The sequence below is a fragment of the Amblyomma maculatum genome, chromosome 1 (genome assembly GCF_055883805.1).
Source record: "Amblyomma maculatum isolate TAMU_Amacu chromosome 1, ASM5588380v1, whole genome shotgun sequence".
Lineage (NCBI taxonomy): Eukaryota > Metazoa > Arthropoda > Arachnida > Ixodida > Ixodidae > Amblyomma > Amblyomma maculatum.
Window position 1 is genome coordinate 492278443 of NC_139344.1, and position 20174 is coordinate 492298616.

At 46.6% G+C, this 20174-nt stretch overlaps 1 protein-coding gene across 1 annotated transcript in view; it reads right to left on the reverse strand.

The window, feature by feature from the left end:
* LOC146210254 (WD repeat and HMG-box DNA-binding protein 1-like) overlaps window positions 1–20174 on the reverse strand; it is a 309305-nt gene that overhangs the window by 111529 nt on the left and 177602 nt on the right. Inside the window, exon 4 of the mRNA XM_084582118.1 lies at window positions 8695–8863. Within this exon, the coding sequence (XP_084438244.1) occupies window positions 8695–8863 (169 nt within the window). The remainder of the gene's footprint in view (window positions 1–8694; window positions 8864–20174) is intronic.

Consider the following 20174-nt stretch of genomic DNA (forward strand, 5'->3'; position numbering starts at 1 on the left):
TTGTTGAGTGCGATATGCGTTAGAAGAGCTGTACGGACGTTGAATATTTCGTCATAGCCTGCTCTAGTATTCTGTACTGTTTGCTCTATTTGGACTGGACAGATACCGAGACGCCCCATCGACGTGAACCGCGAAGCAGGGTGTATGCATCAAGAAACGGCACGCTGAACATCGACACCATTCCTGATGATATCAGAAACTTGATACATACCTTCTAAGGTTAGCGCGATCCTGGGCGACGAAGTACGCTAGCAACAGGTGGCAACGTTCTCGCAATGAGCGAGTGGAAAAGAGCTTTCGCGTTGCATACTGCACATGTGATTCTTGACTTAAACCCACTGCGACAGATCACCAAAAGAGTTGCAAGTCTTCACCTCTCGAGGCAAAGCTAAATCGTCTGAAATTAAAAGAAAAAAAAAAGACGAGCGCGCAGAGCGTTTGCAGCTCGCCCGGCGGCCATTCGAGAGCAACACGCAGACGATTTGAAGTACGCACGCAGAAGTCGGGACTCCTGCGTACGTCTGCCACGGATACGCAACACGCAGGAACCACGCTGCGTACGACGCATGCGCAGTTAGGAGCATGCAGGCCACCTGCGTACGCAAGGATCTTGCGTATGCTCACCTACGTCGCACTAAACCTCTCTAGTAACCGCAGATCCGGACCATGAAAAGGAAATAACAAGAAGAATAAGATTGGGATGGAGCGCATTTGGCAAGCACTCGCAGAATATGACTAGCAGCGTACCGGTATTGCTCAAGGGGAAAGTATACAACAGTTGCATCTTACCTGTACTCACCTTTGAGGCTGAAACGTGGAGGCTAACCAAGAGAGTTCTACTTAAGTTGAGTAAAATTTGTCGGGCTAGTTGGTTCATAGTTCAATGCAATAAAAAGCTGCGGTTATAAGACACGGACGAAGGAAAGGCAGGACGCACACAAACGCAAACGCAAGTAGACATATTCGCCTACTACTTCCAGTACTTCGCTACCTAATTTAAACTGCTGTTCCTTTCCGAGGCTGTTGAAGATTACCTTATTCTTCTGCATACTGATTTTCAAGCCTACATTTCTACTTTTCCTGTCTAGGTCACTAATCATTATTTGCAGTTCATCCCCCGAGTTGCTTTACAAGGCAATGTCATCAGCAAATCGCAGATTACTGAGGTATTCTCCATCTACCCTTATCCCTAACTGCTCCCATTTCAAGTCGCTGAATACATCTTCTAAGCAAGCTGTGAATAGTACTAGGGAGATTGTGTCTCCTTGCCTAACACCTTTCTTTATGGGAATTTTGTTACTTTCTTTATGCAGAACTATGGTTGCTGTGCAGCCACTATATATATATCTTCCAGCACTTTCGCGTACGGCTCGTCTACCCCCTGATTTCGCAATGCCTGCATCACCGTCGAGGTTTCAACTGAGTCAAATGCTTGTTCGTAATCAATGAATGCTATGTATAAGGGCTGGTTATATTCCGAGCATTTTTCTATCACCTGATTGATGGTATGGATATGATTATAGTAGAGTACCGTTTCCGAAAACCTGCTTGATCCTTTGCTTGATTGAAGTCTAAGGTTGTCCTGATTCTATAAGCGATTACCTTAGTAAATACCTTATACGTAACAGACAGTAAGCTGATTGGTCTGTAATTTTAAGGTCTTTAGAGTCCCCTTTCTTATGAATGAGGATAATGTTTGCATTCTTCCATGGTTCCGGTACCATCGATGACATCAGGCACTGCGTATACAGGGTGGCTAGCTTTTCTAACACGACATCCCCCCCCCCCCCCCCCCCCTTCCTTCAGCAAATCTGTAGTTATCTGAGCATCTCCAGCTGATTTCCCCCTTTTCATAGTTTCTAATGCTTTCTTGACCTCGTCCTTCGTAACTGGTGGAACGTCTGACAGTTTTTCCCTACCGCCAATCTCCTTACGGTCCTGACTACTTTGGCTACTGTAGCTCTGTTCAGGAGACAGCTGTAGTTCCAATTGTTCTAAGATGTTAGTAAGGCTGAAGATTGTTGCTTGCAGCTCGGTCTGCATGATCTCTTCATTTGGGTAATCTACTGCTTCTGTCCATATGGTGACATCATCTGCGTAGATAGTGATGCGGGCCGAAGTGTCTCTCTCGAGCGCTTCTGCTAGGCGGGTCATGGCCAAGGTAAATATCAAATGGCCGAGAACAGAGCCCTGGCGCCCCCCCCCCCCCTCCCTATCCAAGTAGTAGGGGCGCCACCCGAAGCTTTGTCATGAAGCCTAATATCTGCTTTGAATGAAGCTGCATATCAAATTGCATGATTTTTGGCTGGGATATATCTATTCACTAATGCTTGTAGGATTACCTGTTGTTTTACATTGTCGAATGCTTTGCGCATATCAACCGCGAGGATGTAATCTGGTGTCTGCGAGACCCTAACAACACAGCTCAGCTGCTGCCCAGACAGGGCTCTCAGGACGCACCATGCCGAAACCGGTTCGCTGACACCCGAGTGACCCTTGTGCGGGAGCTTTGAGTTCATCACAAAGTGTAAGCACCAAAAAACACTGAAGGAAGCCTCCAAGAGAAAGCATTCGGACGCGCGATGAAGAGGATGGAATGAATCAGCTGGCGAACGCGGACGCTGAGAGTGATCTTTCTTTGGAACTTACTAGGATTAAGGAGCAACACGCAAGCGATCAAATGGACACCGAAAATGCAAGTGAGGACGTCGGCGACTACTGGGACTCGAGTTTAATCAAGAAACGGAAACCCCAAAGGAAAGTGAAGCCCGAACAGCTTCGTCTTGAACGGGTAAGTCGACCTCTCTTTCCACTCTCGATCAGGCCACTCAATAGGGTGCATGTGCAGGATATACCTAAACAAGCCATTACGGAGGGGCTATAAATGACTGCAAAAAGTTGGAAATTGGCAGATTTGGCTGCTTTCCTCTATGATGTGGTAGAAAATCGCGTCAGGGTGCACTGTCAAAGATGATGTGAATAAGCTCACCGCATTTACGCGACTGGCTGGGAAAGTGAACGGACGCGTATGCACGTACGAGGGCACGATTGCAAGAACACCAACACGAGGCGAGGAAACAAGTCGGTGCGTTATCAAAGTGCGTCCTGGTCAAATCATTGAGTACATCAAGAAAAACAAAAGATGAGAAACTGCAACTATTATTGGCGTGCGTCTGCTCGGAAAGAAGAACATCTGGCTATTAAACTTCAATGCAGAGCAGCTACCGAAAAGGCTTGAAAAGACACAAAATGCGATCAAGAGTTATTCTGCGTCACCTGCCGAAAAACAGGGCTACATCTCAATCTATTTGGCTTGTCCTAATCGTGCACCGAAATACCCTAAAGAAAATAATAAGCAAAACCCTGATGCAGTTAAGGGAGAAGTTATATGAGCAGACACGGTGCGACAGAACTCGTCGATATAACCTGCACTGCCCTCTTTCTACCAACAACTGAAGAGTTCCGAAAAAAAATCAGCAGCTTAGAGAAATGCTGGAAAACGTGCTTGCAAGGCTACCACCGGAACAAGACATTCATGCATCTCAAACGCAGCGGCAATGTGTTTCAGTCACGTCCACTGGGCAGACGCGTGAGTTCGAAGAGCCGGTCCGGACGGTCATCTAGTCGTAAAACAGCTATATACTCCATTAAGCCCAACATACCACTCAACAGGCGACGAAGGCACTTACCGCACAAGACTCGGCGTATGCCCAAATGCTGAGCATCATGACACAACGAGCCACAGCGTCTAGAAAACAGCCTGCGGGACGAGTTTCTGGGCAGCAGCCAATGTTGGCAATGTATTTAGGCCCCTTACTGGCAAGCACAATACAGGTCCTCGTCCTGGTAAGAAGCCTCCCCGTCCTGGTGGGTGGAGACTTCAATGCTAAGTGTCCGAACTGGGGCTGACAGAGCTGATCCAAGGGGACGCATGCTGCACGACACTGTAGAAATGTCTGGACTATACATCAGCACCCCAGACACACCAACGCAGGTGGGACTACAAGCTCGACAAGATACGACACCCGATCTGACGTTGGCCACACCAGCATTCATCGGGCAACGGGAAGTCAAACAAACAACATGGGGAAGCTACCATACATTTACCAATTTTGATCCCTCGTAACCAAAAAAAAAATAATCGAGAAAAAAGGCGAACGGTTGTCATCGAGTGGGAAAAGTTTGACAGCCACTGGGTTAACATATATAAAATATATTGCGAAATAGTGCTCTATATTAGGCTTAGGCGTGCTAAAAATTGACCAACGATGATTCACTAAAACTAGACAGGACTGGTACATGCGCAAGACTGGTACAGGACTGGTACTAGCCGCCATTACAGCATTGCTTGCTCTATATTGCTACTTATGACGTTTTGCTGTCAGGTTGGCGGAACAGCACGCTGTGTACATATGCCGTCAGGGCTGCTGGGCAGCAGCCCTGACGGCATATACAGGGTGTTGCACAATTAGACCCGCGCTGTAGAATGCTTCTCCCAGCTAAACCGCGGAATCCTTGCAGTTCAGATTTCGCACAGAAATCACATTTTGTCGCTAGTATTTTTTAATACTAAATTTGTTTGTGGTACTTGCCTGATTCGATCAGAAGAAGTAAAATATTCCCATCGCCTGCGGCGGCGGCGACGCCAGACGAACCGCTGCCCCAGTGATGGGACTGGTGGCGCCACCTCATGCTGCTTACAACAACTCAAACCTTCTGCCAGAAACGCTCGCCCCCTCTTTTCCCGCTACAGAGTTGTTGTTAGCAGCATGAGGTGGCGCCACCAGTCCCATCGCTGGGGCAGCGGTTCGTCTGGCGTCGCCGCCGCCGCAGGCGATGGGAATATTTTACTTCTTCTGATCGAATCAGGCAAGTACCACAAACAAATTTAGTATTAAAAAATACTAGCGACAAAATGTGATTTCTGTGCGAAATCTGAACTGCAAGGATTCCGCGGTTTAGCTGGGAGAAGCATTCTACAGCGCGGGTCTAATTGTGCAACACCCTGTATACACAGCGTGCTGCTCCGGCAACCTGATCACCAGAAGCCCTGATGGCATATGTGCACAGCGTGCTGTCCTGCCAACCTGACTGTCGCTCCCACAGTATGACTACTTCACTTCCCTGCGCACATATCGACGTCGGTACACCAGCGCCAGCGAAGCCGTCCCTAGTGGCAGAAATGAAAACCACACCGGACAAAGTGCGCAAATGGAAACAGGTCGATACCGAGTGTGCACTGCTGCCGGCGACAGCAATCGTTTACAGCGGTACAAAGATCACTGTGGTTAAATAACAATTGCTAGGGCGCACTTTGTAAGCATAAAACGCGATAAGGCCTTTATAGTGCAGTACACCGTAGTCCTGCTCTACGGCACCTCTCCTTTTTTCATTGGTTCAGGTGTCCGCGGAGAATTGAGACAGATACCAATTTTAAATGCCGCTGATGTCTGCTTCTGTGCGGTGCGGCATTCGAGCGCTATATGAAAGGTCTGGATCAGCTTCGTATATGCGTGAATTGTTTGGTTGCATCACGAATGGATGTGACGTCGTTATTACGTCAGTTTCGGTTATTACACATGACCGAATGTGACGTTTCTTATGTACTGACGAAGACGCGCGTTGGTGCAAAGGCGACCACTTTATTTGAGCATAGTCCTCGGACTGAGTTGTGGAAACGCGAGACAGACGAGGCGGCAGGCGAGATACATGATATGCAAAGTGAGAGAAAATTAGTTGCGGTTTAGCTCTGGTCAACCCTAGTTGAATTGCGAAAGCAACGGCGGAAGCTTCTTTTGCTTGCTAGATTATTCTCCTATCACGCCCCATCGGTGTAAGGTGCTACATTATTGGGGACACTTAAGCTCACCCTTTAAAGGTATGACGCGAGAGCGTAAGCTACCAGCCCACATATAAAGCCACGCTTCAGCCAAGTGGTATGGACGTGCCTGCATGGCGTAGGGGCAGCCAGAATACAAACGGTTCTGGCAGGCTGATTCTGATATCACCCTTCCATATGAAAAGAGCGACCCGAGTTGGTACCTCCTGCCTGTGGTATAGGGGTAACGTGAATTCGAATGTCATGGCAAGCAGATTGTTTTATGAGGGGACCGTAGCTACGCCTCTTCACGGCGTAGCTGCGGCCACCCGAGGGCTCGCTTTGGCTGCCGGAGTGTTGCTTTCGCAACAAAAGGGCTTCCGAAAGATGCCAGCCGCGAGCGCGTGACTGCAAAGCGCATGACTGAGGTTTCCCATAACAACGTTAACGTCACATCCGGTCAAGATGTCACAGCCGATGACGTCACTGTGTGATGATGTCTAGTTAGTATATCGACAATTTTTATTGCGATAGCAATACTGCACCATGTTTCGAGCCGTCGTGTGGTCCCGGTGGAGGCCACGCTTGACCTTGAATAGCCGAGGAGGAGCAGAAGAAGTCTGGTATCTTGCGCTCTCGCGTCATACTCTTAAAGGATGAGCTTAGTGTCCCCAGTAATGCAGCACCTTACACTGATAGGGTGTGATAGGAGAATAATGTAGCAGGCAAAGGAAGCTTCCGCCCTTGCTATCGCGATTCAACTAGGGTTAACCAGAGTTAAGCAACAAATTTTTTACTTTGCTTGCCGTACGGAAAGTATAAGGAGAGCAATGTTGAGAGCGTTGTGTCTCGGTCCCCGAATGCCCATCCGGACCTTGTGTTCACGTTTCAGCTACCAGAGAACGTAGAGATAAAATATTTCGATATAAACCTAGTGCTTAATGTAGTTCACACGTGTTCTTTTTGCGGGGCACGAGGGGCGAAAATCCTTCTCCCTTATGACTCAGGCCATACAAAGTTGGTCAAGAAAGGGTTGGCTCTCTCGTGTTTACAGCAAGCTCTGACCAAGTATGTCCGTACTTGAGGGAGAGAGAGTTAACCTACAGAAGGAGAGGCTGAATAGGAGTGCATACCCTACGAGCATTTTTTGGTATCTGCAGCTGAAAGCTATTTAAAGAACATAGAACCTCAGGTAAGAGAGCATAACGAGAGTGAGCAGAGGTCTGTGGTCCTGCCCTACGTACACGGAATTTCACATCACGTCAAGAAGATCGCGAGTCGACGTGATGTTAGGGTTGTTCTATCTGCACTGAATAAGTTACTCTGTGCGAGAACGTGAACGGAATGAGTTTGCCCAAGGAAGGCTGCTGCGTGCTGCATAAAGAGCGCATCATCAACTGCTGCGAATGAGTGGTGCATAATATTCCTCTGGGTGGCGCATGTGGGGCAAACTGTCCGCTGCCTCAATGAGAGGTTAAGGGAGCACACGAATGCGTGTGAAGCATTCTTGGCTCCTGGGCTCTTTGTGACCAACTGCTCTCAGTGCGGAAAAAACTGGCACTGAACAATATCCAAAGGTGAAGCTTTGTGCGGACAGGTTCGCGGACAAAAAAGTAATGACTTGGTCAAAAGATACCTTGAGGAGAGAGATTATCGATGCCTTCAAAATGATTTATAGTAGCGCTCAGCAGGAAGAAAGTGCTAATGCTTCCTCTGGACGGCAGTAGAAGAGAGGCGCATGTTTCCATTGTTTAATTATTGTTTTCGTTTTATTCATTCTTCAATATTTTTCTCCGACTTTTTCTCCAGATTTCCTTCCTCTTCTTATTGTTCCTTTCATTTTCCTTTGTCATGGAATGTTGTTCATACTAGAAATAAACTGCTACTTGGTAATATCCCCGGTTTGGACGGCTTTTTGCGACCTCTCTTGTGTACGTGATTGAGACTGTAGCGCCAGAAGTCTTCAGAAGAGTGCCGTCCTAAAACCACCTGCCAAAAGGTACCTGTCATAAGTGTGCAATATCCCAAACTGCAAATATGAGCAAACTAGAAGGTAATAAACGCCGACTAAACCATGTGAGAATGTCTCAATTAGCACAAGAATCGGCAGAGCACAAAATAGATGGCACAAAATAGAATGACGTGAGGATGGCTGGGTACGGTGCCGGGGCGTATGTACTGTCAGCGTATGTGCTGCCATATACAATAAAGCAGCATTGTTTAGAAGTTTAACGTGCTGTGGGAGTGAACGATTATAGTGAGCTTTTTTTAACAGTCTCACACATAAGAATCTTCAGAATCTCTGGCAAACTTTCTTTATTCCGACATCCTTTCCATGACGATCAAATATCGATGTGCTACTAGGGCTCAGGAAAAAAACAGGATCTATTTATTCTAAATGATGTCCAGTCTACGCCCTCTATGAACCTCATCATTCTGCAAGCTGAAGTCGTTCGTTTTCTTCATACTGGCCACTGCTATTTGCTGTCTCCTTCCTACCGAGTAAATGAGCACCAGAACTTGTTTCCCCGCAAACACTTCTTTTCTGCATCCGTATTTTAGCTGGTAGCAACAGGAACCAAATATGGGGCGCCGGCATCAATTCACGTGTAAACCTCTTATCTGGTTAATATACACCGCTAGTTTGTGTCGAATACAGTGATATTGATGCCGAAGAATAAATCCCGGCGCGTCCCAACAAAATCACAGGGGACGGCGCCCAGGCACAAAAAGAGCTATTCTAAACTCAAAACAGCGCTTACCCAAACTGGTCGTCACTGCTTTGTAAACACTAACAACCAAAAAATGCTTCGATTTTCATTCAGGAGCTGTGTTTGCCAGAAGACACTGGAAGCCTACTCGAAATACGGACTCACGGGTGGCTGCCGTGCCGAAAAAAAGCGCCAGCTGGTTGGCCGCCCCCGTGAGCGCCACCGGGGCACCGACTGCGCAGACGACTCCTTGCTGGGCGCCGCCCTCGCTGAACACGTGAACCAGTTGTCCGGACGTCAGCACGGCCGCCCAGCCGGCGCCCATCGCAACGCCCTGCACAAGTGAATACAGGGAAAATATAATATGCGCAAAACTCAAGTAAGTGCTCTGCTTTTAATCATGGTGTCATATTACGGCAGTTTTAGAACAAATTTTAAGCGCTTCCCCATTCATTCGCCTGTTAACAGCACCACACAACCGAAGCTAAAATGAAACATTCCCGTGTTTCCTGGCGCTGAAAGTCGACCCAACTAAGGTAATGCGCACGAGGTGCTTACTCAGCCGCGGGGCCATGCACACTAAGCACACAAAACCGCCGTGCTATTCGTCTCTGTGTGTTTAAACTGTGGCCTGGTCCAAATAGATTGCAACAGCCGCTTCTTCCATAACGGTCCCTGAGAACCATGCAGATACTTTGTATAGTGATAGGAGACACAAAAATGACCACGAGGCAATGCATTCGTGATATAGGGAGTGTGCACCTACATCACAGTGGCGGACATTTTGTGTCGCACACTGCAAAACGCTGCAGGCACAACTGATCGGCTTGTCGTTATCTGGATTGGCCTGCACTGCTGAAGATTTGCTCTGCACCACAAAATGACGCCCGCAACGTCACTTAAATATCTCCTGTGCACCAAGATATATATTTATTTGAGTACGTGCCCCCACTGGGTGCACGGGTGTACGCAAAGTGAAAGCACTGTGAACAGATGCAAGTTCATACAAAAGACAAAGCTGACCCCTAGGAACACATGGAAGCGAAACTTGTCAAAGTAGGTTTCACCTGTATATTATGTCGCTTTCTGCCACAGAGCAACCAAGAACATCCTAGGCCAGACTGTGAAAGGGCATTTCAAAGCGCTGTAATTTTAAAACTCCGCGAAAAGTATGAGGTACGAGTTGGGAGGGCGACATTTATAAACGCATCTAAACAAAATTTACCGAAACATTTTCTCGTCTCGCAGAACAATATGTAACGACTACAACATGTAGAAAGTTCATTAACACTTCTTTTTGGGCGAGTTGGTACATATTTGGAAAACTTTGAAAGAGCGCAAACACACACGACCACTAAAGACAAGAGACGAGACACAAGCGCCGACTGTCAACTGATTATTATTGGAGCAAGGTAACACCCATATACACAGCAGCTTACATAAGATAAGAGGTTTCAGTAACGTAGAAAGTTGGGAAGAAATGTGTGATAAAGTGTGCTACGTCTTTCCGGGGGCCTTCTATATTTAAAACACCGCTAAATATATGTTGTGAAGCCGTTAATGCTGCTGACCGGTTCGTTATCCGCTGGGTGTTTCTCTGAATACTGCAAGCTTCCCTTTTAGCCTGATATGCTGTCATACGCACTGAATTTGCTCACTAGTAACGGCGGCAAGCGATGACAACAGGAGAACAGAGAAGATGCTCGGTGGTCGTGAGATGACGTTTAATGAATCTGTGTGCGGGCCTAGCGCGCGTGCTCCTGCCCGCGCCACTGCCCTCTTCTTCCTCCTTCGTCCGTAACATGACCCGGGGCTACCGAAAGATCGTCCCGATCGTAGACGAGAAAGTTTACCGATGATGATTCCATGGCATGATGATGGCAGTCTGAGTCACTGCTGAAAATTGTTTGCCAAACAGATATATACACATCTTGGTTCCCTTCAAGGGGTGACGCCACGACGAAAATGTTATTTACCGATGTTTCAATGCCACGAGGTGAATAAATATAGGAGGCAAGCCAAATTGTAAAGCATGGTACAGTGTATGTCCTGTTCGTGATAGATGACCAACAGCTGCGCAAAAGTACATTGTTGGATACTACGGGGCATTCAACTGGGTGGAGAGGCTCACGAAGTGTGTCGTGAAAGAATACCTCATTATTAATGCTAATGCATTAGAGTGCTATGGTCCCGAAATTATGTCCGTAAAATGTGTCCCCGGTTGTTGGTTTCCGGTAATGTAATAACCTAATGACGTCGTCAGTAATAGGTCGTCATGAAACCTTAAAGAGAGCTGAGTAACTTTCACAGCCGTAGGTCACCAATCATGATACCATGTTTTGTGGGATGTAATATGTCGATATCTAAAATACCTGGCGCCATGAGTATGCTGTCACTACTATTGACGTCAATAACCTGAAGATATCAGACTCATTCGTATAAATCATGCTTCACGTAACGTCATAGGATATGTATGTGACATTACTGCCCTACTGAAAAATCCGGTACAACATTTGTACAGAAAATCGTATACAGGTTTACTGTACAGGATCTGGGATACAGGATTGTGGGCTATTTCAGGAAATTCCTGTACGGCCCTGGAAAGTCCGGAATGAAACCGCGCGGAACTCTGATACCGGAATGGCCTGTATGGTTGATGGCCCTCGTTTCCGGAAAGAAACGCGTCGCCAGGGTGGAAAAAGCATGCAACAATATAAAATAACACGACTACATTTAAAATAATAAAAAAATAAAAATAAATAAAAAACCTTCACTACCAAGTGCGGTTTTTTTCGAACCTCGCTCCTCATGGTCTTCAGACGGGCACTTTAACCACTACTCTACAGCGGATTTTTTTTCTTTACTACCAATTTTGTTTAAGCACACAGCATACAGTCCGAATACACAACAACAAAGCAAAACAAAAGGAATGCTAAAAGCACTAGGCACGTTCTGCCTAAAGCGCTAGATTTAAAAGGGCTTTACTGAAGCCAGCTAGTCGTTATTACTCAGTATATGTAACTACTTTTGCTCTTTCGTACTTTGTATACTTTCCTTGGCTGTAGAATTTGTGGCCGTAATTCACCGATCGCCCTTTAAACACGCTGAATATTTTTCCAGGCTATCACGAGGGTTCACAAATGTGCCGTATCATAATTTACTAGTGCTGATGTGTTCTTCATCATCTACGAACGCTTGTAAGTTTTCCTACAAACAGAGATATCCGGTGCACTAATAGTTGTAATACTGGCCGTTTTAGCTTCACATGCTACCAGCGGAGCATCGATGTCAATGAATACACTTCCGACTGAGCGGTTTCAATATGTAAACATTCGAGAACGCGTCGTCCGGTGTGCGGCTATCTGCGCATATTTGGATGGTGAGCGATGTTTGTTTATTTTTTCTCGAACAGTATTATGTATGTATGTATAACTTTATTAGGGAGCCGGCAAACGACGGGTTAAAGCGTCGTGACGCTGGCCAAGCGTCTACCCGGGGTTAAGCCCTACTCTGCACTACCTCATTTGTGAGGCTTGTGCTTTTCGAGCGCACCCCGGGCCTGCTGGACGGTCCATAGCTGCATGTCTTTGTCTGTATTCTGCACAGCACTTTGAATTTCCGGCGGGTATGTCCTGGATGCAGCTTCGGTCGGGAACCTGGCACAGTCCCACATGATGTGCCATTGGTCCGCCGGACCCACTTGACATACACTGCACATATCACTCGTGTAGATGTCTGGGTGGAGGACGTGTAGCATTGCCGGGGCTAGGAGTGACCCGGTTTGCATTTGCCATAGGATGACCGCCTCCTCCCGACTAAGTGCCGGGTAAGGCGGCGGCATTGTCCGTCGAGCTAGGCGGTAAAATTTTGTCACTTCCTCGTAACTGGTCATTCGGTCTTTTGTTTCGAACCACCATTCGGAACGGTCCTTCTCGGGGGCGCGGAACGTAAGCGCTCGCGCCGCCGAATGGGCCGTCTCGTTGTGATTCGGTGAGGTTGCACAATCTCCCGCGTGCGCGGGAACCACTTGATGCGGATAGTGTTGCCGCGGTCTTGAAGCTGGAGCTTACTGATGATGGCGGCCGCCTGCGCGCACACTCGCCCCTTGGCAAAGTTACGCACAGCGTTCCTCGAGTCGCTGAGCAAGGTGCGACACTCGGCCTCCGAGATCGCCAGAGCGATGGCAACCTCCTCGGCGTCTGTGGCGTCCGTGCACCGCACGCTCGCTGCCGTTGTTTTGATGCCGGTAGCCGCCGCAACGGCTACTGCCACGAATCCTTCTCGCTTATATTCCGCAGCGTCCACGAACCGGGCGTGCGGGTCCTGGGCATGTTGCTCGACGAGGACTTTGGCCCGCGCCTGCCGCCGTTCTTGGTTGTACTCGAGGTGCATGTTTTTCGGGACGGGGTCCACGTGGATGTGGGCCCGCGCCTCATCGCTGATCTCGCACGGTTGCCGACTGGGAGCTCGGGGATTGTAACCCAGGGACGTCAGTATACTGCGGCCTGTTTTAGTGGTAGAGAGGCGCTCCATTTGCGCCGTGAGCTGCGCCTCGGCTATTTCTTCTAAGGTGTTATGGACGCCAAGCTGCAGGAGCCGAGCCGTACTCGTGGTCCCCATTAATCCCAGCGCCGTCTTGTAAACCCGTCTGATCAGCGTGTTTATCTTTGTCCGGTCAGCGGCCTGCCAGTTGAGGTAGGCCGCAACGTAGGCGATGTGACTGATCACGAACGACTGGACGAGGCGCAGAAGACTGTCTTCACGCATGCCTGCCCATCGTGTCGAGACTCGGTGTATGAGCCGGATAGCGTCCATTGCCTTGGTGGTAATCTTGTTGATGGTCTCGTCGTTGCGGCCGTTCTTGTTTAGTAGCAGGCCCAGGACCCTGATCTTGGGAACTTCGGGGATGAGCTGCCCCGATGCAGCCACGATCTTTATGTGATCGCACTCCCGAAGGGGAGCGCGTTTCCGTCCCCGTTGTAATGGTGTGAGGACGAACAACTCGGATTTGGCGGGCGGGCACACTAGGCCTGTGCCGTTAAGGTGTTGCTCGATGGCAGTAACAGCCTGTTGGAGCTGCTGCTCAATGCTGGCGTCGGTGCCGCCTGCCGCCCACAGGGTAATGTCGTCGGCGTAGACCGTATGCCGGACGCCGGTCCCCTGTACTGCCCTCGCTACCCCGATCATGACAAGGTTCAAGAGCAACGGCGAGATGACTGAACCTTGCGGGGTACCCGTGCTTCCGAGCTTGTGTTCGGGAACTTAAGGTCTCCGGCGTGCAGTTCCACCGTGCGGTTGGTCAAGAAGTCTTGGATGTAATTGTAGCTCGCTACCCTCATGTTGAGTCTCGATACTTGTGCTAATATGGCTGAGTGTTTGACTTTGTCGAATGCGCTTTGTAAATCAAGTCCCAGAATTACTTTGCTGTCTTGTGTCTTGTTGTCGAATATTTCTTGTTTGAGTTGTAGCATGGCGTCTTGTGTGCTGAGTCTGCGCCTGAAGCCGATCATCGTATCCGGATATAGGTTTTCCTTTTCCAGGTACTCCTGCCACCGGTTGGAAAGCACGTGCTCAAGCACCTTGGCCACGCAGGACGTGAGCGAGATGGGACGCAAGTTGCCGATATCCGATGGCTTGCCCGGTTTCGGGATTAGGATTGTTCTTGCCGTTTTCCACTGTCGGGGGAGCTTGCCCGAACGCCAGCATTCGTTATAGTAGCGGGTTAGGGCCTCGATCGATGCATAGTCGAGGTAGCATCTTGTTGGTAATAAGATCGGGGCCGGCTGCTGAGCGGGCGTTGAGCTCGTGCAGCGCTGCCCGTACCTCTGACATGGTAATGTCTCGGAGTTTTTTGTCATAGCTAGCGAAACGATACGTTAGTGCTCCCACTTTCACGTTGATGGCGGCAGATCTTCAATCGCAGATATGAAGACGCACCGCAAGATCGTACGAGCTGTAGCGACTGTTGTACGCGCAAAAGCGACGCGACGCGCGTATATGCTTGCTGGCGCACACTTCGACGGCTTCGTATTTTCGAGGTATTTGGGAAAGAAGTGTCTAAAGGTACGTCCGACGTATCCATTCGAATCTCGTAAAGATACGGCGGACGTCGATATACATGGCTCATGGCTATATGCACGTCGAACGCCACGTTCCGCTTGCTACGCGTGAAAGAATCTTATCCAGGTCTATAATATCAGCTAGCTGCGCGACTCTCGATGAGATGCTACGAAGAGTTCATCCGTTCTAACATAGATCACGGTCTTCACTCAGGGTTGTGTACGGCAAGCATCGCTGTCACGCACATAGCTGCAGGCGATGCTACGTACTGCACCAGCTCCACCAGCTGGCATCCAGGTACGCACATTCATGAGCAGCTTTCGCTTCGCACTAAACTATCACCTCGATCTGCCCGTAATGCGAGCGAGCTATTCCTAGCATTTACGCTGTCTTAGGTCCTGCATCGACCTCCGAAGATCTAGTGCCGGCACAACTCACACACCTCGCCGTGCAGAACATTCGGCAGTCCAAAGTATATGTGAAATGGCATTATGCTTGTTCCTCGCATGCAGACAGAGGAAACGGGATGTTTCTAGTTAAATTCTTTGTTTAAATTCTACCCCAGAGCCGTGGCAGAAGACATAGCGAATCTACTAGAGGCCTGCGCTGCTACTGCAGCGAACTGCACATCGACTCGTCGAGGTGAAGACCTACTGCACCGCAATACATGAGTGCACAACCGAAAAGCCGGAAGCGCGAACGATCCGAATGCCCTACGAACAGCAATGTTCTTTGGTATTTAGGGGAAGACTAGACTAAAATGCTCAGCCTGCATCTTTTTATCGTCGTTGAATTTTGCGTACATGTAGTTTAAACCCCCACATGCTCGAGGTTAGCGTGACCAGACTGAACGGCCGCGCAGCTCTGAAACGAGCGGGAGATATGCATGCAAGTAAGTGCTTTATTTTCCGTTTGCAAAATACAGTTGTGAACGGACAGGTTCGAGGAAAAAAGCTGCGTAAACAGCTTGACAGGTCCTAAAACCCGTTTGTTGGCAGCAGCAGCCGTGCGGAATGGCAATGCTTTCAATACAATAAAGCACAAGCATGAAGAAAGAAACAAAAATAGCAAACAAAAAAGGTGAATCTGCAAAGCTACATAGGTTAGTATTAAAAAATAAATAAATTAAAAAATTAAAAAAAAAATACAGCAGCATGAAAATAATCTCACTCAGTCACAAAAGAAGTACAATTGGCAAGGAACATATATATATAGTGCTGATTTAAATAGACTAACTCAATGGTTGACAATATACACACTCAATATTAGTGGCAAAAATAATTGTGTAGAGTAGATAATGAAACATGTAAAACATTTCATTTCATTTCATTTTATTACCTTAAAGGCCCCTAAAAAGGGGTGTTACATAAGGGGTGGCAAGAGCAAAAATACATAATCACAATAACAGGAAAGTTTTGACACTATCGATGAACTGTGGTGTGCAAGTGATGAGAGCAATGTTGTCCGGAAGTCCGTTCCAGTCTGCAGCTGTTCGAGGAAAAAAGGAATTTGAAAACGTGGACGGGCAACTTGTAGCTGATGGCTGGTGCGATGAGATATGCGTGTGGGGGGAAGAATATAAGGTGCGATGCGACTGTGGAAAAGTTTGTGAAATAAAGATAGGCTGGCAATGCGACGACGGAGATTAGTGCATTGAGTAAGGCAGGTAGGGTGTGAGCAATCATTTGCTTACCGTAATTAGTTCGCGTGTGTGTTACATACCAGTATTCCGGACATCGCGTTTGGCAGTGAAGTAGATTTTGTTTATGATTGGCTGTTGAACGGATGGCAAAATTATTCAATTTGCATTCTTTAATGTATGCGTGTACTAACATGTAGTTGTATAAATTATGCACTTTCAATATATTTAGCTCTTGGAACAAAGGTTCACTTGGGAAATCCCAGTTCACATTGCATATCGCGCGCAGAAATGTTTTCTGAAGGACAAGTAACCGACCTACATTTGTGGCAGACGTGGTACCCCAGACAAGACAGCAGTAATTAAGGTGACTCATAAAGAGAGATTTATATATAAGCAATTTTACATTACGGGGAAGATACCTAAGGGAAAAAATTAGTCCAATGTGATGTCTGCAGGTAGTGTAGCGTTCCTGTTCTTGGCTTGGAATAATATGGCTTTTGTTTTAGTTGCATTTATTATGAGACCGTTTTTGATCGACCATACATGTAGTTTCTCTAATACTTTATTAGCAATTCTTATTAAGTCTGAGGTATCATGAGAAGAAAACAGGAGTGTGGTATCATCAGCATAGATGATGTATTTGGTGTCATGATCAATATTAACAATATCATTAACATAAATATTGAAGAGGAGGGGTTCAAGTATACTACCCTGCGACACTCCTATTCTTATGTTTTTTATTTGAGAGGATATGTTATTGACATGTGTACATTCAGCTCTAGAGCCCAGATATGACCTAATTATTTCATGAGCAACGCCACGTATACCATAGTAAGTTAACTTTTTAAGTAGAAGTTTATAATTAATGCAGTCGAAAGCTTTTGTAAAATTTATTAGTACACCGAGTGTAAGTAGACAATGTTCAATGTTCCTAAAGATAATTTTTTTTTTGTTCTAAGAGGGCAAGCTGAGTACAGGTGTTTGCGGAACGCGTACTGGCAGTGAGTTAAGAGGCAATTATCCTCAAGAAATGCAGAGAGACGTTTAAATATTATCTTTTCGAGACATTTTGAAAAAACTGGCAGAATTGATATGGGCCTATAATTTGTTATTAGGGTCCTGTCACCACGCTTGAATAACTGGATTACTTTAGCGACTTGCATTTTCTGCGGGAAGATTCCGGCATTTAGGCATAAGTTGTAAATGTATGCCAACACTGGAGCAATGATATCTAGGATATACTTAATTGGCATTGTCTGCAGGCTGTCTACGTCCAGACTACGACTATTGCTAATTCAGAGAAGAGACAGGTTAATTCGGATGGGTGCATAAATATAGTATCCGGAATGCTTGTTGGTATGAAATCGCAGGCGGTCATACATACGGCAATGTCATTAGTGCTGGTTAAAAATTCATTAAAGGAGTCAGGCAGTGACTCATCGCTTATCTGTACACCATTTTTAACAACTCGGCGTATGGTTCCGTAAGACATTAAGTTCTTTCCAAGTCTTCTGACTGTCGCCTTCACATGACTTGAACAGGTCGGTATGATAGTTGGTTTTAGCGCTGCGCAGTTCGTTTGTGAGGCGATTGCGAAAGCGTTTGAACTCAGTCCAGTCATCTGGATTACGTGATTTGATAAATTTATCGTATAGCCTGTGTTTAGTTTATTTTTTCAAATAGTTGCATTGTAATCCATGGCTTGCGAATCCTGGAAGGTCTCTTTCGCTTAATACTACAGGGGAAGTGTCTATGATAACAAGCGGAGAAGATTTTTAGGAAAATTTCATAAGCAATTTCGGGATTTTGTACAGCATAGACATCCGTCCAGTCTGTGCTTTCCATTTCGTCGCGGAAACTGCCTATACCGTTATGCGTAATTACTTGTTTGAAAGTGTCATTAGAAGTTGATCGATAGCTTTTACGGTTTAGACATAAAAATATGGGCATGTGATCACTAAGACCACACGCCGGACTTATAGGTACGCTGTAGAAATGCGCGCTGCACATTTCGTTGCAGAAGCTGACATTTGAAATTTTGCAGTGTGCCATGCAAGTGATCGTTGCTATAACCACACATCCATGTTCCCACGGCTGGCCTACCCCGAGGCACATGAATGCTCAACCATGGACGTATCAATGATCGAAGAGAGGACGGATTTTCATAATATTGGGCGCGAAATTGATAGCTACCATGATCGGTGTTAGAGAAATTCTGCCTTGACCATGTAGAATTCAGTGTTTCAGGTGTGGTTAGTAGCTATAAGTTTGAACAGTTCGCCTGTCAAGTCAACGGCGCCAGCGATGGACCGACGGAGCGATTTTCCACGCTACACCGCTGTCTTGCTAGAAAGCCTACCTAGGCGGCGTTTGACATTCAGCTGCTTTTTGTGGGCCCCGTAATTGAATGCAACGCCTTCAGAAACGCGTTAAATGTTCAAAAATGTGTTCTCTTCAAGAGTTTCACTCCAGGCTGTCAAAGCAGGCAGACGCTGATAAAGCATTTGAGCATTCCAGTCGAAACCAAACATCCGCACGTCTTTAAAAATCTGTAAAAATCGCCTTCAGTTTTTGAAATTATTAGAATAGGTCACTTTCCGATTGCTGGGACATAGACCCTCATGATAGCGCTGCCACGTGAATAAGGACCACACCAGACCGAAAGCTTGTCTCATATAACATAGCTAACCAAGGTATACCTTACAGTGTTGTGTTGATTTTTATGGTGCATAAGCGACTAATGCTGCCATGCACTAAGAACAAGGTTTAATGTATTTATTTTGTGTGTAATGACTAAAATAATCTTTAGGATGTAGCTTCTTTATGAACATTTTAAGAAACCAAAAATGCAGGAAATTTGCACGTCTCTCCTAGGATCATGCTGGGATGGAAAGGGATCTGTTGCAAAATTGTACAAAATGTTTCCTCTTATTTTCTCGACTCTGGCGTACGTGTAAGTAAGATATGGTTTATTGTTAGTTCATCTCCACACTCCTTGCATATTGGTTTGTCCTCTTTCATAATATGAAGCTGTGTGTGAGGTGTGGGTATCTGTTTTGTGAAGATGACCTAAAATGTCCTCATTGTTGTGTTTTTGATGGCTGCATGATTTCCATTCCTCAATGACAGGTTCTACAAAGTATAGTTTGCAGTTTATTTCAATGTTTCAAAAATTCTGCCATTTCACTCTCACTTTTTTTTGTTAAGCTTCTTAATATCTTCATGCAGCATATTCACCCTCTGTAATTTAGCATTGCGGCCATGTAACCTGGTTATTTCTTTTCATCACCTTTCAAGGCAGCTGTCCCGATTTCATAAAGCGTGGGGTTTCTGACGACAGGAACTCCTTGGAAATCATAGAAATAAATGAGGTCCACAATCATGAGCTATCTAGGGTATGCATATACATGTCCATCGCTCAGTGGAATGGTGTCAGTACGCTGTTAGAACAGGTCTTGTGGTAACAACCATTGTCTGAGGTTGTCCTTTGATGGGCATTGAAATGCCATGTAAGTGCAGGTACTGACAGAACTCTTGATCATGTTATGTGATAATGCCATCCTTGCGTAGGTATACATTTCAGAATCTGCAGTGCACCACTTGACCATTTGCCATCAGTTTGTGTGAAAATGTATTTTTCATACATGTTAACCAGTACTTAACAGATGACCCCTGTGCACAAGCCAAAAGTGCCAACAGCCAAATATCACGAGGCCAGACGACATGGCAGGAGCTGTTAAGTCATGCTGACAAAGTTATATTTGAAATATGTTCTGGGAGGTTTCAGCTCCGATTAAGAAAGGTTACTCCTAGGCCATGGAGGCATGTTTGTACAGTTTGGTTAACGTGAGGCTTACAGAGGTCTATGCCAGGTTGTCTATCACATAACAGGGCAGCCTACGACCGTATGCTAATGAGTATGTCTGAGATAACAGAGACACGA